The sequence below is a fragment of the Gordionus sp. m RMFG-2023 genome, chromosome 1, assembly GCF_954871325.1.
Source record: "Gordionus sp. m RMFG-2023 chromosome 1, tfGorSpeb1-WG-v2, whole genome shotgun sequence".
NCBI classification, from domain to species: domain Eukaryota; kingdom Metazoa; phylum Nematomorpha; class Gordioida; order Chordodea; family Parachordodidae; genus Gordionus; species Gordionus sp. m RMFG-2023.
Genome location: NC_088775.1, coordinates 13,505,222 through 13,529,111, shown reverse-complemented (window position 1 = coordinate 13,529,111; position 23,890 = coordinate 13,505,222). Strand labels below are relative to the sequence as shown.

General features: G+C 25.9%; 1 protein-coding gene and 1 long non-coding RNA gene across 6 annotated transcripts in view; one reads left to right on the top strand and one right to left on the bottom strand.

The window, feature by feature from the left end:
• Nucleotides 1-611: 611 nt before the first annotated feature.
• Nucleotides 612-23,890, top strand: part of LOC135922996 (uncharacterized) — a 35,087-nt gene continuing 11,808 nt past the window's right edge. For 2 of the 4 annotated variants that reach the window (XM_065457574.1, XM_065457573.1), the window contains exons 1-5: nt 612-794; nt 840-950; nt 12,937-13,085; nt 13,576-13,798; nt 19,238-19,408. In XM_065457574.1, the coding sequence (XP_065313646.1) occupies nt 719-794; nt 840-950; nt 12,937-13,085; nt 13,576-13,798; nt 19,238-19,408 (730 nt within the window). In that variant the 5' untranslated portion in view covers nt 612-718. Of the gene's footprint in view, nt 795-839; nt 951-8,588; nt 8,702-12,801; nt 12,893-12,936; nt 13,086-13,575; nt 13,799-19,237; nt 19,409-23,890 lie in introns of those variants that run through there. The other 2 variants (XM_065457576.1, XM_065457575.1) reach the window with 2 other exon arrangements.
• On the bottom strand, nt 8,439-15,139 carry LOC135922998 (uncharacterized). 2 transcript variants are annotated; one of them, XR_010571091.1, is made up of 4 exons: nt 14,959-15,139; nt 14,793-14,910; nt 14,603-14,721; nt 8,439-8,593 (listed from the first exon to the last, which is right to left on the bottom strand). It is a non-coding gene; the product is annotated as an uncharacterized LOC135922998 (long non-coding RNA). The 2 variants fall into 2 exon arrangements; XR_010571092.1 differs by having other exon boundaries at nt 14,962-15,139.

Here is a 23,890-nt window from a genome sequence, read left to right as displayed (position 1 = left end):
TGGCTCAATTAAGATTTTAGCCAAAATAATATTAAGTAGGGCTGGAAATTTTTCTCATAGATGGAAGAATATTTTAGACCGCTATTTACCTAATCTCGATTCTTATATAATATTATTTTGGTTAATATCTATCGGGCCACTAGTATCAATAATATACATAATATGATTATACGAATAAAACGTGAAGTTCTGATATCACTGAGTTAACCTTTTAAAAATATTCAAAATTAGCAAATCATAATTATATTAAATATGGATATTGATTTCTTGTTTTAAAATAAGAAGCGGCATGGAAAATATAAGTGTTAAAAAGTTATAAATGATCCTATTTTTAAAATATAAAATTACCACTCTGGCACATGTCCCTCTTTTATTTCTAAACTAACTGTAAGAGTAGTTCTATTTCAGGGAATTGAGCAAGGCTTGTGCCAAACCTGCCATATTACCACATTGAGTTTGTTTTGTTTACCTCTGAGTCATGTTGCTAAAACCTAATTATTAATTTTAAGGTGTAATCGTATAAGCATATATATATATAATACTTATGCTGACAGCTAGCTGTCATTATGTCATTGTTCACAACACATGACCTATTATGATATCCAATTTTATTCGATAGAGATTGAAAAACTGACCCAATATAAAAAAATTTATAGCATTTATTATAATTTTAATTCAGAATGCGTTTTGTTAAATATAATCAACCTTCAATTTGAAAATGGAATTAATAGTAGGAGAGCAATATCGTTTAGGACGAAAAATTGGTAGTGGCTCATTTGGCGATATATATTTAGGTTGAATATCAAAGTTGTATTATTAAATATTAGATTAATTTAAAGGCACAGAGGTTTATACAAATCAAGAGGTTGCCATCAAATTAGAACATACTGCAAGCAAACATCCACAACTTCATATTGAAAGCAAATTTTATCGTTATATGAGAGGAGCAAGTTTTAAAAATTCTATTATATGTGCTATATAATTTTTGGAATTACATATAAATTAAATAATTTTATTTATTTATAAGTAATTGATTTATTAATATAACCAGAGCCTATTTTTACAACTTATAAATTTGTAATGAATATTTTTGATCTTATTAAATTTTAATAAAATATTGATCTAAAAAATATTTATTTATGTTTAAATTTCTATTGTTTCCTATTATTTTAAGGCACAGTATATATTTTTATATACCAAATTAATAGTTTTTTTTCATACTTATATATTAGAGAACTGACCTATTAAAACTATAAAAGTTTTTCAACCTGGTCTGCCTATAAAAAGTTTGGTATTATGTGCCTATAAAAAAAATTTCGAAGAAATAAGTTCATACATTTAAATTATTTTAATCAAGTCAGTCTGTGCAGATCTCTAGTTTCATATATTCATCTCCCCCCCTTTTTTTTATTGAGCTTTATTTTTTCAATAAATTATATAACCCAACCATTTATTTAGAGCTTATAAAAGTCTTGCATTACTAAATAATGTTAGGATAATCTTATGATAGTCTCTTCTTTTTATATATAGATTGATTTCATTAATTTTGAATTTTTGGTTCAAAAAATCTTAAAATTTACCATTTCCAATTTTTTGCATTTAGAACCTGTTTTACATTCCCTGTTTTAAATGTCTTCAATTTCTGGTCCAATTTTTTATTATTGGTTTCTTTATAGTCCTCTGCATTTATTTATTATATAAATTATGATGTTATTAAAATTAAGTTATTTTGTCTTTTATTTCATGTTTATATTAAAAAATTTTTAAATGATTAATCATTTGTCTAACAATTAGGAATATTAGATGTTAATGTCAATATTTAAGAAGGGTATATAAAATCATTCTAATCTCATCTTGATTACATATTTTATTTTTATATTATATGAATAGCAAAATTTTAGCCTTATATCTATTTAATATTTCTATTGTCAATTATTTAAATTCTTATGATGCCATTTTTAATTACTGATTATTTAGTTATATTACCAATATTCATTCATACCCAATTATAAAAGAGTGCTGAATAATTTTCAAATTAACATTGATTTCAAAGAATAATAAACTTCTGCATGGATAATTTTTGCTCTAAAAAACTAACTATACAAATATAAGTATTATTGGTATAGTAATTTATTTTTAAATTACATGTTACATAACTTTTTTAAAAACACATAATTATTTGAAAAATGACCTTTATCAATATTACAATAATAATTTATACATGGTTAAAAAATAAATTATATATGACGCAACTTCAAAATTGATTTATTTGATTTTTAACTTATTTTTTTTAAAAAAAAACTTTCTTATTTCAAATGGTTCATTTAAAAAAAAAATGTGACAATCACGTGATTTATATGATTTCCAATTGAACACTATTTAAAAAAGTATATATAACCCTGTCTCAACTCTTCTTAAATCTAACTAGCTCTCTTCCATTAAATTATTTTGATGAAATCCTAGTATTGGGGATATAGACCAATTTTTTTGTAATTCTGTATGTTGGAAAGAGCCTTGAGGCACGGATAATTTTTTTTTGGCTTTCCTGATGTTTAAATAATCTTTTAATATAATACCTTAAGAATGAGATGATAGTTCCCAGTTAACTTGGTTTTAGCTGCTCAAATCCACCTTGAACCGGTATAAATAAGAATACCTTCGCGATATAATTTTGGTATAGAAAAAAACGAGATTAATCTAATTAACAAATAATTTGTTGACTTTTTATTTATAGGTATTGGATATTATTTAATGTATATAATCTTATTTACTTCAACCATTTCTATTGCCCCACCCAACTATCCATTATAACTTAGTGGGAGGGTTCGTGGGGTTAATAATGATTGATAATCAATAGTTCTGTCCCGATCCACAAATATTTCGCCTATCTAAAATAGTTTCTATGCAAAAAAATTTCTAACTAAGAACTATGGCCAAACAAGAAACACCTTGAAATATCCCATTTCTCACGGCCAAGGCGATTTGGTGCATTATCACGAAAGTGTATTTTGTTTCTTTATTCCCCAAAAGTTAATCACCTCATATTAAAGTTTATAGCGAATTATCTGATTCTTTAAAATATTTTAAAATCATTTTTTGCTGCAAAAACAAAACAAAAAAATAATATCTAATTTTTAGTTACTTATTAAGAAATATAATTTCAATTTTTTTTTATAATAAAATTTTTCAATTTATAAATAAATTGAATATTTGTTCATTTCTTTAATTATTTGGGAAATTATATATTATAAATGAAAAAAAACAGCTCGATTTTTAAAAAAAAACGGCTGGCCCTTATTTTATCCAAAAATATTATGCGAATCTCAAGATTATGCCTAAAGTTGGCGGACGGGTTTGGACATTAACGAAATCTAGAGGCCTGCATAATATTATTTTTACTAAAATCTACATCGGATAAATCGAGCCTTTTAAAAATACTATAATTTTATGTAAGCATAAAAAAACTAAAAAAGTATAGACCCCATTCGATTAATTTTAAAAACTGTAAATATCGATACGATATTTAAATTAAAAAAAATTTTAGCCCTACTAATCCGTTGGAAAAATAACTTATCAACTTTGTACTTTTCGGCACCCGGAATAAAAAAAATTAACGGCAAAAATATTATAAACTGATAAAACTCTGTAAGTTTTTTATCCGTTTAATGATGGAGACGGATAATTAATACTCTGAGTTGTTAGACGGCACGATTTCGCCAATTTTAAATAAAGATTTTTCTAAAATAATCAGACGCAAGCCTCCAGGTTTCGTTAAAAGTTTCCGATCAAAACATTTCTACCATCTATTAGCAAAATCTCCCGTGCATAATATTTTTTGACTAAAATATTGGGTTAGCCATTTTTAAAAATCGAGCCCTTTTAACAACACTGCCATGAAATGCATGTATTTTCGTCTATTTATAATTTAAAACAACAAAAGAAGTAATTGATTATATGAAATTGAATTATGTAAAACCAACGTGGCTATTTAATCTGGCAAAATATTATGTATAAGACATTTATTTATTATCGGAAATCAATATTAACACTTTATATACAATTATACGATACCCATCCCCTTTAATTGTTTTTAAAGGGTTATAATAAAATTTTTGAAAAGGGGGTTATTAGGAAGCATTTTATAAAAGAAAATATCATCAACCATTGATATTAAATATTATTAAAATTTTTTGATATTACCTTAATGACATATAATACTTGCCTTTAGACTCACGATTCATTCATTATAATGTGTATCAATACAAATCAGCTGATGGCACGCCAATGGTCTCTCATATAAATAATTTAAATTGAAATTTTTTTTCATAAACTTCAAAAAAATTAAAATTCACTTCATTTATGTATAAAATTTTTTATATGAGAAACTGAAATAGCGTATCACCAGCTGATTTATATTCAGCTACGCCTCCAAATCCATTTTAATGAATGAATCACCAAGTGTAGGTAAATATGATATGTCATTGTATTACCTTATATCTAAAAAGCTGATTTACCTATTTACCTTTCGTAAATCTATAATGTATTAGTTCACACAATTTGAACGTTTGCGTTTTGCCATATTTTTTAATTAAAATAACGTAACGCACTCCTTGTTTTGGAGATCGCATTTTTATTAATGTCGTCGATTGGGTTTTGTAAATTATATTCTCGTCTGCCGTTTTATTTCATCAATTTTTAAATATACTATTTTAAAAGATAAGTTAATTTTTTTAAATTTTATGTAATATTAAATTTAATTTTCATACAATTAAAATTAAACAAATAGGAAGGAATTTTAGTGCCCATCTCTATTATACTTATCTGGGTAACATGTCAGTTTTCTTGCAAAAAAACCCAGTTTAACCAACGTGCAAAATCTGGAAATTTCTTAGAATGGTTTTAGCTTTAAGGAGAGGTACACCAATACCAAGGCCGATATCTTTTTGTAATCTCTCTTTGAGATACCACTGCACGAAATCGCAAATTTACTATAATAAATATTTTTTCTATGGAAAAAGAAAAAAAAACCAAACCTTAAAATTATATTAAAATGATTTTTCTCGGTAAAAGTTTATTGGACCCCATTTTCAAACTACCCCCAAAGGTTTGATATTGCACTACTATCCAACAAAACAAATTTTTTAAAAATTTCCCCGTTTTATTCATGTTTAGGTTTTGTTATATTGTTTTACTACTCAAAACTATTTATCTAATTCTAAATCAAGTTGTTCAAAAAAAAATTACTTTTTTCCTCGTGGAATAAACGCACTATCGATTTTAAACCATTCCTGAAAGGTTTATAATTTTTTATCCAATTTAAAACATTTTTTAATAGCACTATTAACGCCACCTTGCTTTAAAAATTATATGATAAAATAAAATATAAAAACCATTTATCATATTATTTTCCTTTCAAGCTGAAAAAAATCAAGTCCAATATTAAAAAAGATGAAGATGATGAATTAATTATAAAAATTTTATCAATCATCTTTCTAAATTTATTTAATAATAGTTTGATAAATGAAATATTTTTATATAAAGCTCAATAATATTCATATCATTATATTTAATATCTTATGATGAATAAACTATTTAAATTATACTTATAATATTTCCATTTTAACATGAAAACTGCAAATAATATTACGCAAGCCTGAAACATTTGCGCATAGATGGCACAAAGGTTTAGACATCTATTAGCGAAATCTCGAAGCTTAGGAAATATTTTTCTGGCTAAAATACTAAGTCACCCTTAAAAATAGGTACAAATGGAGTGATTTTGCATCACTACTCAGATGATATTTTGGCAGATATCATGATCATTCGCTTAAATACAATTGTTTAAAATATAAAATATATTTTTTTTGATGAATACTATATATAAAATAAATTTTTATAAACAAACTGATGTTTTTGTTATTTTGAATGATCGAATCTTGAACAACCCGCTTCAGGGTTTTTTTTTTACTGAACCCGGTCCAACCCTTTTTTTAGAGAGAGGGTATCACAACCCTGGTAAATAGTGGCGATTATCATAGCGCCAGTGGTATGACGAATGAATTTATGAATCGGTCGACGGGCCGAAAAATACGCCCTTTTTGGCGCCTTTGATCTTAGATTAAACGTTTATCCTAAACAACACAAATTTTTTAAACGTTTAACACGGAAACCTTTATATTAAGATTCAAAAACGTACTAATCAAATACTGAATTATTCGTAATAGATTTCTCAAAACAAATGCAATAATTAACTATTCGAATTCAAACGAATAATAGAATTAACTATTCTTATTTGATTGAAATAACGAATAATAAGTTATTCGAAAATAACGAATCATACATTCGATTTATATTCGGTTAGGTTTAGTTGTATTAATAGATTTCATAGGAACACTTAACCCTGTATTGCATGCTGTGTATCTCATTCCACATACTACAAATTGTATAATAAATATCTTATAAATAAATTTTAAATCAATTGGATGGTGTGTATTTGAAGCCATATTCTATATCTTCGATTGGAATATTAATTTGGGCCACGTGATCTATTATTTATTTTTAATTTCGCATTTTAATAAACCCTATTTTTAAAAATGGCTATTTTTTTATAAAATTTTTCTTCTCAATTTTCTACCCATCGGAAAAGGAAAAAAAATATATTTGACAAATTTCAAAACATTAAAATTAGATGAATAAAAGGTAAAAATAAATGTTTATGAAATTATTTTATATATATTTATTATTTTTGATAATTATATTTTGTAATAATCATACGTGGTTTTAAAGACACATTATGCAAATAAGGTATTTGATTTGAGTTTTATATTTTTAGAATTATGAATTGTGGTGGCATACCTAATGATAATGAAGAATCAAATTTAAGTGAAACGTCTGATGAGGAGTTTCTATCAACAGAAAATAATGATTTAGGTATATTTAAAATTTATGCTCTTATATAATCTATAAATATATAGATTTCAATGAGACAGATGATTCGGAAGAAAAAGAAAATATCAATAATGAAAAAGAAAACACTAGAAGAAAAATAGTTTGGAATTCCACTTGGAAGTGAAGGCCATGACCCACTACATAAAATTAGACCCCTAATAACTCTAACCAATAACATACTAAAATCTTTATCGATAAACGAAAACATTTGCGTAGATGAGCAAATTATTCCATACAAAGGGATAAGCTGGTTGAAACAATATAAATAACCCTCAAAAGCCCAAAAAATGGGGCTATAAAGTATTTCTACTATGCGGAGATGATGGCCTTCTGTATAATTTTGAAATATATTCTGGGAAAATACTAGCAGCGGAAGGATTGCCTGATGTTGGAGCAATTGGCAATGCTGTGCTCCGTTTAATTTCTTATATACCGCAGCAAATTAATTATAAATTATTTTTTGATAACTGGTTTTGTTCCCCAAATTTGCTAGTCGTACTCGCTCAAAGAGGGATATTTTGCGCGGCCACGGTCAGAGGTAATCGACTTCAATATAAACTTCTTAACAGATAAGGAGTTTTAAAAAAAGGCGAGGATTTTTTGTTTCAAAAAAAACAATAATAAACGGCACGCAAGGATCGATTAAGTTTGTACAATTTCAAAATTTCAGTGGCGAAAGTCTTTTGCAAATATGACAAATGCACTTCAAACAATATTCCAAAACGAAAATCAGTTCAAACTGGTTATCGGGAAAAATGTAAAAAAGGACCAGCCCAATCTTTACCAAATAAAGAGGTTAGGAAAGACCTCACAGCTCACTGGCCCAAATATAATGATAAAAAGGGTAGATGTAAAATGCCAGGATGCATATTTATTACAAAAGTATCTTGCAAAAAATGTGGTGTATATTTATGTTTTACGCCCACAAATAATTGTTTTATAGATTTTCATGAAAATTAAAATGTTCAAACATTTAATATTTGTTGTATTTATATAAAATTATATATATTTATAGTTTAGAGTATAATAAAAATTATTGTGGAAAAATTGAAATTTGTATCCTTAATTGCATAATGTGTATTTTAATCCACATACCGTTCATCTTCTAAGAAATTTAGAATTTTTTTAAAAAAAGTGAGCCATGAGATTATCAATAGTATCGAGAGAAATAAAAAATCTAGTTTGCCAAAAAAAAATTATTCTAACATAGTACATGCAATACAGGGTTAAGGTATAATTACTTTGTGTTTAGGAAATAATTATTTTTTATTTTTATTATATCATTTATATCGCAATCAATAAAATCTTCTTTTTTTTATCGTTTCATTCGAAGAAAGATTGTTTTTATTTTTATATTAGTACATCATTCTTTCTAATATTTTATTTTATTCATTTCCAATTTTTTTTTTTACAGTTGTCGGATGTTATAAATTTTTTATTTCTATCATTTTTTTCGTGAAAAACAAACAACAAACTTGTTTTTTAAAAATTTAATAATTTTCAACAATCTTCATTTATTAAATATCTAATAAAATTCAAATTTTTTTCTGGTCAAAATGGAAATAGAAGTATTGATTGTGTTAGTGGTGTTCGTTCTATTATGCCTAGTCTTTCTCATTTGCACTTATATTTGACTTCTTTCCCCCTTTTTAAATAAAATATCATTCACATTATTATTATATGGTGCAAATAGCTTTCGCGTGTTCAAATCATTTTTTTTTCTTACATTCAAAGATCCAAATTTAGTGAGCAAGTTAATATATAAAAATAATATATTTTATTTTTTCTATAAAAAAAACTAAATTAGAAGTTAAATACAAATATTCACATCCAGTATGTATTTATAATTTTGAAATATAAATTTTAATAATGTTTAAGATGATCTTAGAATTTCAAAATAAAATCTTTAGAAAGAAAGAAATGTGAAAATAGGTTTATTTTGTTTTTTCTCAATGTGTTTTTAGTAACGGTGCAGTCACACAGATAACATAATTTAATCCTATTTAATAAATAGTGTTGTTGAATAGCAGAATTTCACCAAAATATTATTAATTAAGCCATAAAAAATTTTTCCAACTTTCTGCCACATCTTATGGGCGAAATTTCCGAGATTGGGATAATTTGAATTAGCCATTTTTAAAAATCAGCGAAAACGAGCCGTAAGAGTTGTTAAAACTCTTTAAATGAATCTAGAAGAGACAGAATGTATGTCTTATACAGATACATCGAGAAATAGTTATCTATATACCAATACATTTTATAAACATTTATTTAGACACTGATACCATATTTTATGACTAGATACTTTAACAACTCTGATAAATACTAATGAATTTACCATATGCAAAGGACTTGGAGGCAATCTGATTGTTAAATCAGCCTCTATACCATTGCATCATTGTAAAAATTTTGAATCGGATGGGGAGGGGGGGGGGGTACTTTATAGTCAACCTATATAGTAAGTGTCCAAGATTATTTTATATTTTAATCATCGGAGGGGGGGGGATCTCGTTTTAAGGCCTTTTAAAAATTTTTTTTAATCATATTTGGGACCATAAACGCTTTAATATTGGGTTAAAACCCACCCATTGCATACCTCTAGTACAGATAATCTAATTTTTTTAAAATATAATTAATCTTTAATTAGCTTGTGTCCTAAAACTTGTTTCAAAAATTTTAAAAACTTTAAAGAAAACCAAACCTAATAAGGTTTTTTTCTTATTCCTAATAAGGTTTTTTTCTTATTTCGCGTTTTTTCTATAAAGCATAAAAAGTTTCGAAATTATTAATTTTTTTGATGTTTAGAACATAGCCTAAAATTTCCAGAGTTTGAAATGCTCTTCAATAAAAAATCTTTTCAAAGATTTTTCTGAGAATACTCAAACTTGATCAAATTTTACCTTTAATCTTTTGTGATTTTTTTTTGCATAAAAATATATGAGATAGGTTTTAAATCGCTAAAACAAAAAATTTCTAAAAATTATGAATCTCACTTAAATCTCTCTAGAAAATTTTTAAAGTAAATTTGAAATTAAAATCGATACTAGAGAAGTAAACATTTGCATTTAAATTAAGTTTTTAAAAAAATTACTAAAAATAGAGGAAATATTATCATTAAATATTTCATGATGAAATCCCAAATTTTCAATAAATGATTTTGATCTTCTTAAAAAATATCAATTTTATGATATTCAAAGATTTTTTGCTCAAAATTTTGGACTTTTTTTTTCAAACTCTGAAAATTACACAAAAGAAATATTTTATAAATTTGCATCCCTATGTCTTCCCAAATCAGGTTCAACTTGCTTCAAATTATTAATTTTTTTACAGATCAGATAAATATTTTAAAAACTTTTTTTCAGCTGATTTATACATATATATTTAATTTCATTTAGATAGATAAGTTCATTTTTTTTCAACTTAACTAATATTATTTATTAGCTAAAAGGATTTAGAAAAGGGGGTTCGATAAATCAAAAATGAATAAATATTTTCTATGCGATAAACCTATATCTTCGCTGCCAATTAAAAATGGGCATTATTCGTGCATTTTACTTTCGCAAAATCTGTAACTAATATAAACAGACAGACGTGAGCGTCTTGCAAATATTCGCACTTTTACGCGCATTAATAATTTTTTTAATTGCCTGTGAAGACGTAGCCTAAGGTAAAATATTAAAGCATTTTTTCTGGAACAAGTCCTTCCAACCATTTTACAGAAAGTTTAAGTTCTAAGTTCATGGAGTTTTAATCAAAATACCGAAACATATGGTTTAATTTATTAGATAATGCTTCTTTATAAAAAAAAATTTTTTAGCAGTTTATTACATGTCGATATTCAAGCAGGATAAAATATCTTTTACTGTTTAATTTTTAAAGTTATTTAAGAATTCAAATAATAATTTCAATTATTTCTAAAAAATAATCACTTAATTTAAAAAATTAAAACATTAACTTTTTAATATATTTTAATGATATTATTATGAAAACGATAAGCTTAAAAAAACCACTACAATAAATAAAACGAAATTAAGTTGGATAATCCCCCCTATCAAAAATAACTATTTTTTAAGATTATTTTATAAATAAGACTTTAAAAACTTATTTTTATATTTTTTTGCATAACATAATATTATTTTTTAAATAATATTAAAAATAGGTATGGTGTATCAAATTGATTATTAAATTTAGGCATCAACGAGAGTCAAAATAAGATCCTTTTAATTTATATATAGATAAATTTCTATCATTTTTTTTCTTCTATCTATCATTTAATTTAGAGAAATTTTGGAATCTTTTATGATATATATATTTAATAGTTTTTTTAGGGCTGTGCCGATATTATATATCGGATCGGCATCGATATCTAGCTTTTTCCAAAAATATCGGATCGGGCTGATACCTGTAAAAACCGATCCGATCTTGTTATTTTATGTTATGTATATATTTATTTTACATAATTATAATATTTTTTTTATCTATTATAATATAATATTTTTTAAATTATAGTCTTAACTTTTAATTGTAGAAATGAAAAAAATAAATGCATAATTCGATTTTTTGCAAAAAAAATATTGATTTCTTAATTACATTTGGTTCAAAGGGGGATGGATCGGATCGGTATCAGATCGGTTTTCAACCAATATCGGATCGGATGGATCGGTGAAAAATATGTGGATCGACACAGCCCTAGTTCTTTTTTAAAATAAATGATAATTTAATACTTTTTATATTCGTCAAATTTTAATTTTTTTTAATGTTATGTTTCAATTTTTTTCCCCATTTTTACTCGCAACTAAAGATATACATAATTCTTTTTATAAGTCTTATAATGTCCAATCCGCTCAAATTCCACCCGGATATAATTTTTAAACCGTTTTGAATTATTTTTTTTAAAAAATTTAGTGATTTATTAATATACTATTTACCTCTTAAATTTATGAAATTTCTGCTTTGCAACAATATAAGTTGATATATTTAAGTTAGAACGATTAAACGATCAAAGTAATATTTATTTTCAAGGATTATTAGGCTTTTTCTATTTCATAAATGATAGCATAATTTCCATCGAAAATTTGAGCCATTATGATATAACTCAATAAAACTTTTTTTGTCCTTTATATATATTCTATAGATATAATGTTTTATTGTAATTCAATTTTTTTTACCCCGATCTTGGCCCGAAATATTTTAAACCTGGTTAGATTTTTAAGGTCCATGGTTAGGTTTTCCTCTTATACAAAATACGTGTCTTTGTACAATATATTTTTTGAATAGGATCTTATAGTTCCCATCAAAGCAAAATTAATCAAGAAAACTTAAATTATAGTATGAATTTTTAAAATCAGATATATACCTATACTAAAGGTCTGCAATAACGGGTTTTTAGCCAAAATGCCCGCCCATTCGTTGTTTTGGAAATTTTTAACACCCCCCCGCCTACTTATAATTTTTAAAAAAAATACCCGCCTGCATATTTTATCTATTAGTTTTGTTTTATTCGTATGCACGCTAATGTTTAGAAATTATAATGGCTGGGTTGGCTCTTTATTTATTTTAATGTATTTTTAATTAAACATATAAATATGCAATATTATGAAATAAAACTATTATTTTTAATAAATTGAAATCTTTTCTGCTCATTTCACCTAAAAAATATTAAAATTACACGCGCCCACGCCTCCCATTAATTTTTTTAACCCGCCCAATATTGAAAATATTTTAAAAACCCCACCTTGCCCTCCTGAAGTATGGGCGGGCATAAGCGGGCGGGCTAAAATCCATCACAGACCTCTAACCTATACTATTATTTTTAGGTTATACAACAAATATTAAATAGTATCAGTTAAAATACAAATCTACCGATGCCGATATCTGCTCATTCTTTTATTACAATATTTTTTGGAATGATAGGTGTGTAACTTGAATAAAATCAGTTTTGATGGTATAATAAAAAATTTTTTTAAAATATATTTAACAAACTCGAAGCCGGAATACCTTCTTTGTTTTGGTGTGGGCAAGAAGGAGAGTACAATGTTATGGTTTTGGAATTATTGGGGCCCAGCTTGGAAGATTTGTTCAACTATTGCTCAAGAAAATTTTCACTCAAAACTGTACTTTTATTGGCTGATCAATTGGTTTTCTATTTTTTTAATAATTGTTCTTTTTTTATGCGATTACGAATTTATTTATGATTTGTATTGGACGTTTTCCTGAAGGGTTTAAACCCGGTTTTGCGAGATTCTAAGATTTAGAAATTGTGTTGCTGTAATTTTGTTTAAAATAACAAAAATGGGATAGAAATCTCGCGGTTCCAAATGTACTCTATTTTGAATGGTTGTAAAAATTGGTCCATGCCCGCAAAAACGTCCATACAATTTCAAGTTTTTATGAATCTTGCAACCGGGCCCATAACACCTCATTCATAGATAACGCGTATTCGCGGCGAATAGTAAAAATACAGCATATTTTATAAACTCCCCTATGAATTTGTGCTAACTACAAATGTAGGGTAACCTCTCATTCACAATTCACGCGTTCGCGCTAACTATGAATGAGGGGTAACCCTGGTTTTTGGTGGTCCATCTGGCTCCAACGAATAATCTCAAATTAAATTAACGACAAAAGATTGATAGAGTTCAAACGATGCACGATCGCCATTTCATCCACCGAGACCTTAAACCCGATAACTTTTTGATGGGATTTGGGAAAAAGGGGAACATCGTTCATTTGATCGACTTTGGTTTGGCCAAAAAATATTTCGACAGAACGAGGCATATCCCTTATAGGGACGATAAGAATCTCACGGGCACAGCTAGGTATGCCAGCGTAAATACTCACCTGGGAATAGGTTGGTAATTAATAAAATATTATTATCGTTGGTCGTTTGTTTTTATAGATGACATTTAAAAAAAAATTGGATAGATTTAGGTCACTTTAGGTTTAAGAAATATTTCAACGTTAGAGCTAAGAGGTAAGCAACAGCTTGGTATTTGTATTATCAGCTGAAAATAGTTTTATCATCTTGACTATATAATTTTACTAACCTTGGGGAATTCATTATTTGTCCTAGTATGATGCCATATTTTTAAAATATTAAAATGATGGGGAAAATTTGGAAAAGAAATAGACCTCAAATATATATAAATTTTTTTTGAAAAAAAATTCTGTGATTCAATATTTGGAATAATAAATAAATATGTTTTTTATCCGCCATATTGATATATCTGATTGACTAATTTTTAAAAAAAATTATCAACCAATAATGGTTATATCTATATATTTTTTAATGATTTATATTTATATATAGGAAGGAAAGAAAGAAAGATATATATATATATATATTTACTATATGATACTTAAAAAATAGTAGGTTTATCTTTTAAAAATAATTTCTCATTCATTTTTGTTTCTGTTTTTTTTGGAAAAAAATAAATTATTATTTGATATTATTCTCTTTGATTTACATTCTTTGAACTCTATCATGTATATTTTTTTAAAAAATCCAAGTATCCTTAGTTACAATACAATAGACTTAAATATTTTTCTTTTAAAAGGAAATTATATCTTTTTTATTTGATCTGTATATTATTGTATTTCCTAATTTAGGTTAGGAGGATTAATAGAAGACGAAGGAAAAAAACATTACGCATACCTTTTTTTATTAAATGCAGCAGAGTTTGAGTTTATGAAGAAGAGAGATATGTTGATCAAATTTTTTTGAGAGCTCTTTGAAATTTTCATGCATAAAAAAATCTTCCAAGATTAAATCATCTAAAAAAAATTGAACATTTTTTTCCAAACTCTAGTTAAAAAAGAGGAGTCGTCATAATCAATAAATTTACAAAGTTTATTTGTTTTAAAATTATTAGTTATATTCACTGTAATTACTAAAATTATTGGCAATCAAAGCTGATAGTTGCCTTTAAAAGGCCATACCCAGAGACCAGAGAGCTCGATTGCCTAGTGTTTAAGAAAATAATTAAAATTTGGATTTTTATTAAGAATTACCACTATTATTAAATCCGAAGAATTTCCATATTTTAAAGTAAATATCTGTCTTGTTTTGAATTGTAAAAACGAATAGATGAGAAAACTCATGTCGAATTCATCGGAAAACAAGGGATATCTTATTCTAAATTTAAGAGTATCGCCTCTGTAATTTAAATAATTTACTATGAAGCTTTTTAAAAATTTTTCTATCCTTTTTAAAAAAATTAAAATATAAAATGTTCACGAATAATAAAAATAAAATGAATTATCTTTACAATTTTTTTTAAACGTAATAAACTAAAATCAATCCTCTCGAAATTAATACATCTGTTAAAATGAATCATTTTATCAAATGCATTATATCGTCGCTTGTGAATTAGAATATTCTATCTCCACTTTTTGTAATTAATTTAAAAAATTAATTTGCTATTGATTTCAGTACGATGGCTAACCTTGTATCGGATTTTATTTGAGTTATTTTATAAATATTTCGAATTTTTTAATGTAAATAGAAGTGGTAAAAAAAGTCATTTTTGATGAAAAGGATATAGAATAACTTAATTCTCAGGCGACGATTTGTTAAAAATGATGGAATAACATATATTAGACCTGCGTAGGCCAGCGGTAGCATCCTTAATAAAATTTTAGGCCCGCAAAAATATCAATGCTATTCCTACTCTTCCCTTTTTTGAAAGTCAGAAGTTGGGTAATGTTTACTATTCATTTTTTTTTCAAATTTATTTACATATTTTTGTATAAAATTGAATAAAAGAGATAAACATTAAATTATCAAAAGTTATTTGCCGAAATAAATCAAATGCATAATATTACAAAAATAGAGAATAAAATAAATATCTCGTGATTTCTTAGCTATAAAACTCTTTTTTAAAAACGCGCCACGGACTGGACCTAAATCTTAAAAAAAATTACATCGCCGCTGACCGTCTCGGGCGGAAAAATTTCGATTTTGCAGGCCCTCTAGTTTTTATAATATTTAAAATGACATTGTGTAATTTATAATTTTATATTTATAGTTTATATTTTTTTTAATGTCTACCAAATGCTTCATTTTTTAATTGCGAGAACGCTCTGATATAGCCTTTGTCATATTGTGTGCTATGTCATTTGCCTTTCACTAATTTTTACAGAAGGATATAAGTGATTTACAGGTTTACCATTTAAAAAAAGGAAAAATTATGATCAAAAAAAGAAAGTTCTTTATTAAATAAGGAATAGTTTCACAAGAAAAGGAAGAGATTCATCGAAAAAAAATCGTTATTTATTTTATTTTTTTATATATTTTTACAAAAATTTTTTATTGTCTTTATTTCTAAAATGCAATTTTTATTTCTAATTTTCTTCTTTCTTAGTTGTTTCTTACTTTTTGCGAATCTTTCTAATTTTATGTCATCTTTCATATCTATTTTCGTATCTTCGCTTAATTTTCTTCATTTTTGATTTAATCTTTAATTTTCCTTTTTTCTATAAAAATTTTTTTAAAAATCATTCCTTTTCCCTTCTTCTCTTATCTCATTACAACTGCAGGGAAAAAAACATAGCCCCCCCCCTCAGGTTTTTAAAAAAATTGACTGGCACTTGAAATTTTTTATTTTTAAATTAGCCGTGGATTTTTTTAAAAAATTTTTCGATCCATTTCCTGTCCGGGTTTCTGATCTGCAAGGTGTCTAAATTATATTTGATAATTTATTTAGACGTTGGTCTGGAACCAAGGAGAGCTCACGATTCATGTTTTTTTATGAAGTAAGTTGGTCTAAACCTTGATATATAACAATTCTTGTCATTTGATATCGTAGTTAAAATTTTATTACTTTTAGAATGACAATTTATTACTTGCCGCAATTGTAATAAGATAAAGGTTTTTTTAAAAAAATAATAAAGGGGGTAGGGGAGAATGGCTAAAAATGACAAAAAATAATTAGAGAATCGAAGTAAAGATGTTAGGGGATATTATAGAAATTATTATAGAAAAAGCAATAAAAAAGATATAATACAAACGAAATGAGTAAAAGAAAAGTATAGAGAATAGATGGTTTCACGTCTTTATAGAGAAACCATTATTGAGAATGTATTTTATAGAGAATGTATTTTATAGAGAAACATTTATAGAGAAAACAATTATAGAGAATGCATTTATAGAGAATTGTTTTATAGAGAATGTAGTTTATAGAGAATGTTTTATATAGAGAATAATTTTTATAGAGAATGTAGTTTATAGAGAATGTTTTATAGAGAATGTTTTATATAGAGAATAATTTTTATAGAGAATTAATTTATAGAGAATGATTTTATAGAGAATGATTTTATAGAGAATGATTTTATAGAGAATGATTTTATAGAGAATGATTTTATAGAGAATGCCGTTTATAGAGAATGGTTTTATAGAGAATGGTTTTATAGAGAATGGTTTTATAGAGAATGGTTTTATAGAGAATGTAATTTATAGAGAATGTAATTTATAGAGAATGATTTTAAAGAGAATTATTTTATAGAGAATGTCCTTTATAGAGAATGACTTCAAAGAGAATGATTTTATAGAGAAAGTTGTATATAGAGAATGATTTTAAAGAGAATTATTTTGTGGAGAATTATATTGTAGAAAATTACATTGTAGAGAATTATTTTGTAGAGAATTATTTGTAAATCTTGGTTTATAGAGAAATATTATATATGGGACAATTATAGAGTTCAAAAATTTTATGCGGGATTTGAAAAAAACACCCCCCCCCCTTTCAACAGAAAAGTTTGAATAAATAATTAGTCCTAATGACACGAAAAAATTTAAATATTAATGATAATTATACTTGCTTATAACCAGATCTATCTACCAATAATAAAAGGACACTTAACCATTCAAACAATGTTAAACAGGACCTTTTACCACAGGGTAAGGGGTTATAATTCAAGTTAGACATTGAAATTAAAAGGGGTAGTTTGTATTTGGAATTCCGTTATGTTTAACAAGTGCAAAAAACCTATAAAAAACATTTTAAACTTTTTGATTCATCTTTCTCTAAACTGATAAGGAGTTTACGGCTTGTAATAAGAAATTTTCATTTTACTAAAATCAATTTAGAGAAAAAGGTGTATTATTTTAAATTTTGTCGATGTATAATTTTTAGGTAAGAGTTTGAACTATCATTTTGTAAATTCAGATACAATTATTTTCGGACCTACAATTCTCTGCAAAAATATTCTCTAGAAAATCATTCTCTATAAAAGAGATTCTCTATAAAATCATTCTCTGTAAATTAGATTCTCTATAAACGACATTCTCTATAATTGTTTTCTCTTTAAAAGTTTCTCTATAAAATAAATTCTCTATAAAATCATTCTCTATAAACGAGATTCTCTACAAAATCATTCTCTATAAACGAGATTCTCTACAAAATCATTCTCTATAAATGAAATTCTCTAATAACGACATTCTCCATAATTGTTTTCTCTTTAAAAGTTTCTCTACAAAATAAATTCTCTATAAAATCATTCTCTATAAACGATATTCTTTATAAACGACCAATTGTTTTCTCTATAAAGGTTTCTCTATATTTGCATTCTCTATAAAAGATTCTCTGTAAAGACGGGATACCAGAATAGATGACAAAGATAGGTTTAAAAATGACATAAAATTAAAAAGAGATTCAAGTTTCAAAAGCGATTTTTTTTTTCATTGATCCGTTTCTTGCGGAGACTTTCATAGGCCTGGATTTTTTGATCGAGCCCGGACCAGGTCCATCGTAAAAAGTTTTTTACCTGGCCCATATTTAATAAGCCAAATTTAAATAAATACTTTTTCAGGGCTAGGCCCATTAAAAAAATTTCAAAAACCCAAGCCCGCTAAAAAATATAATATTAGGCCTATACCCAGCCTATGGGTCACTAGTCGGCTTGGCGCAAGGTCTCTATATTCTTGTGGGATCTTAACTTTTTTTTGATTGACTTTTTTTTTATTAATGGAAAACCATATAAACACGAATAATTTCTCCCTATTTCAAATCGACTTTTATCATTTTTTAAAAAAAATAAATTATTCCTAAGAACTATAGTTGGGTAATGGCTAAATGTCGGCTAATTCGACTCAATCTTCAGGCGTTTGCTATAGAAAATCCCTTAATATTAAGGCGTTTTAATTTATATTTGTTTCTTCCAAATTTAAGCTGCTATCTTTTTATAAAAAAAACCCCTAGGTCAAAATGATAGCTTTCGGTCGGCTTAAAATTGGCTTAAACGAAAAATATATTAAATTACCTAACTCACATTATTTTGAAAAAAAATCTAGAACAAAGTCGAAGAGATGATATGGAATCTCTAGGTTACGTGCTACTTTACTTCATCAAAGGTTTCTTACCTTGGCAGGGCCTAAAAGCGGTCAACAAACGACAAAAATACGAGATGATTATGGAGAAAAAAATTTCTACCAATATCGTCGAATTGTGCAATGAATTACCAAGTTCTATATTTTATTAATTATTATTTTTTTAAAAAATATATATTCTTTGCCTTTTTAACAATTTTAATATATAATGGATATGATCTTCTAAACATTATTATTTATAGCAGACTTTGGGAAAAAAATTTGCTTTTTTAAAATTTTTATTTCATCTTGAAAGATTTATTTATAAAAGAATTTGGCATTTTTAAAGCTAAAATTTGATTAAAATTTAATATTCAAAGATTTTTTTACTCCAATTTTTATTTTGAAGATTTTTTTACACACTCTTATTTATAGTGATATATATTACGTTACGTTTATTCGGTTTACATTAATTTTAAAAAATGCTTAAAAATTTTGGCTTTTTTTTTATTAATAATTTTTTAAAATACATTTTTACAAAATCTCATAATTTTTTTAAAGGAATTTTGGATATAATTTCTTTTTTAATATGATATAATAATTCGAGATTTGCAAAGCCCCACGGTCATTCCATATCAAATCAATCACTTTACAACCCAACAATCTCAGATTTTGTTAAAATTTGGTAAGTATTATAATTGAAGAATCCAAAATATTAGTCCATTAACTATGCTAACCGGAGATATAGGATCTTAAAGTGGGTCTGCTTTGCCATTTTTCGAAAAAAATGATTTTTTAAAATTGGGATAACTTTAATATTAGATGCACTATATATATACTTATATATATATCTATGTGGCTCGATTTATAGCCCTGAGTAAACTCTTGTGCGTATTTTGAATAAATTTATTTTTTAGTATATATTTTTTCTTTAAAATGCGGTTAAAAATTTGTAATGAATTTTTTAAAATGTTAGACTAAATTTTTTTTTCTAAATTTCAGATATTTTGTAAGGAGTACCAAAAACTGTTCATATAATAATTTTCAAAGTGGCCCCAAAAAATTAATTAGGAAGAATTCTTATAAAATTACCTCTAGATTATAGAAGAATGCCCCTTACTCTCAACCCTTCCCTTTAAAAAATATAACTTATCAATCCCAAACAATCCTTTTCTAATAATTAAATAAATACCAACAATAAACATTACCAACTAGGACAACCACATTGTTTAATTTCATGTTATACCATATTTTATTTATGTTCACATCAAAATAATTTATAAATGTTTCATATTCATAAAAATAGTGTGAAATGCAATTTCAACACATGTAATTTTCCTTATGTCATGTAAAAAAAATCAAAGCTACATTTTTTATAAATATCTCCTAAAATAAATAGAAGAATCCATTTTTAGGTATTAAAAATAATTGCGAAAATTTACCGAACAAAGATTTTAAATAAAATTACAAGGAACATGTATAAAAATAAATTTAATATTTTATAGGGAGGAAAAATATATAATACGTAGAAAATACAATATTTTCCATCTAGGAATTACTCAGTATCCTAAGAAAAATATACCATTTCCACCTAACTCTGTCATCACAATTAGCACAAATTCACAGAAATGTAGAATGTAGTAACAAAAATTGAGAATATAATGGGATATATGGTATGTAAAGAATTTTTAATATACATTCATAATATAAAATAATTTGAGTCTTTTCTTTTTTTTTAAAAAAACATGTTCATAATGTTTTAAAAAAACATGTTCATATTGTGATGTGATGTGCTATAAAATTATTGCAAAGATAAACAAAAATGTAATACACAAAATAAATTTTAAAAAAAAAACTTTCCCAAGTATTTTTACTAAACAATATTTCCATCTTAAGGCCTACCCATCAACACACGGCTGACCTTATCTATGAAAATATTTTCCTTTTAGTATAATACATGCAAATAAAATTTTTATAAAATTTTATAATTTTAAAACAAAATATATTAAATATAAAGATTTCATAATTTAAAAAAAAACTAAGTCCCATAATTTCTACCAATATATCATATAAATACATGTCACATTTATATATATATCAACAATATCAAACTTATACCAATATATCATATAAATTCATACCAAATTTATATATATATCAAACTTATACCAATATATCATAAATTCATACCAAATTTATATATATATCAAACATACCAATATATCATATAAATTCATACCAAATTTATATATATATCAAATTTATACCAATATATCATATACATTCATACCAAATTTATATATTGCCCATATATCATATAAATCCATACAAATTTATATATATGCCAAATACATATTTTGCCCATATATCATATAAATCCATGCCAAATTTATATAATTAAATTCATACCTTAAATCAAAAATAATTAAATAAAACATATGTGTAATTCACATTACACCATATTTCATAAAAATGATTAAAATAATATATCAACCGTAATTGAAACTGGATTACATATACAATACAGTAACATTAATTAATAATAAACCATCCCACACATGTCCATCCAAAAATCCACTTCTATATATATTTTCATAAATCCCCAATATTTAAATATTAAGCAATCCTTTCTGTCCTGCATATCTTGAGGTCTGATTTTCCTATGACGAAATACCTATAACACCATTCAATGAGTCTTAAGGCCTACCAAATAATAAGATCATACCTACTGTTAAAATTGGATGTACAATATACATCTAGACATATAATATAACAAATATCATTAATTCTTAACCAAGTTTATTTTTAAGATAATATATAAATTACTATCTTAAATTCATGATTTTATTTTCAAGCCTAATACTCATTACATACTTTCTATCTTGTTATTAATTTGCTAAACATCTACAACAAAATTCTAAACTTCCTTAATCTCACCTCTGTCCTGTATAGTGGTTAATACTTGCCTTATGTACCGAAACCCTTATGTTGTCGATCCTGGTTCGCGGTAAACATAGAAGAATGCCCCTTACTCTCAACCCTTCCCTTTAAAAAATATAACTTATCAATCCCAAACAATCCTTTTCTAATAAATAAATAAATACCAACAATAAACATTAACAACTAGGACAACCACATTGTTTAATTTCATGTTATACCATATTTTATTTATGTTCACATCAAAATAATTTATAAATGTTTCATATTCATAAAAATAGTTCAAATCCCAATATTCTTTGTTCTTTCCCAGCTGGCATCTTCTGATCTCCCATTCTTCCTTCTTCCCCCAAGGAAAATTAATTCCTCATGTCAAAAAATGACCGACATTTAGTATATTATATTAAATTTATTTCTTCTTTTTTCTAACTGCTACAACATAGATGGCGTTAATAATTTAAAATAGCTTAAAACTTAATTTTTGAAAATATAAGTTAACATTTTTTTATATTCCATAATAACATATTTATTCGATAAAATCGCATTTTGGCATAGAAATAAATTTTCCGCTAGATAGCCCAATTAATTTAAGATAGTAAAAAACTTAATTTTTGTTGAAGTTTTTATTTATTCGATAATATTTATTGAATTAATTCATACTAAAATTACTTATAGTATAGAGGCTTAGTTAAATGGATTTCCTTAAATTTACTTTGTATATGGCCATTTCGGTTTCTTCACTAATTAAATTATAAGTGCTTTCTGTAGTGGTCAAAAGGTTGACGACAATTAGAATATCATTTTTCGTAAGAATAAGAATATTAGGCATTGAAAGATAAAAATGGGACTTAGTTTTATTATGGTGTAAAATATTACCATTACTTTATCACAGGGACCCGAACCGTTATTTATAACGGGTCAGTTTGGTTACGGTTCAGTATGTAAAAAATTATAATAATCACGTTTTGGTTACGGTTCTTAAGAAAAAATTTACAAAGGTTCGGTTCAGCTAATTATGAAGGTTCATAATGGTTAATTACGGTTAGAATTTTTTTTTTATTGAAGCAACACCAACGTCTAATTTATTTTTATTATAAGCATCTATGAATTATTTATCCCCGAAAAGGCCCTTTCTACAAAAACTTGTGTTACGGGAACCACCAGTACTATAAGATCAAGTTTATATAATTCTGGATATTCAATTTTTTTTGATTCCTAAAATATAAAAACTGTACTGGTTTAAACCGGACGTTTTTTATAAAGGTTCTTTTTACTCCTTCATAAAATAATTATATCGGGTCGGTTACAGTTCTGATATTTAAAACGGTTTATGGTTTAACGGTTCGTTACGGTTCACTCCGGGTCCCTGCTTTATCAGCACTAATAATCGCTAGAATATATGTCACCCACCATTCATTATCTAAAAATATGTTACATATCCTTTAATTGGTTGTTATTTCATCTAATTTTGAATTTTTGTGGTGTGGTTGGAACTAGAGGTGGGCGCGAGCCATGAATGGGTCACGGCGTGAGTGTGAATAAATTTTAAATTCCAAGGCGTGACGGGCCTTCCCAAAATTTTCCCCGGGCGTGATCTGGCGTGAACATAAATTTCCTATGAATTATAATAAATTTGCAATTTTATAATTATATTATATATTTTCTTATTTAATTTAGTTCTTTTTTAAAAAAGAATAATTT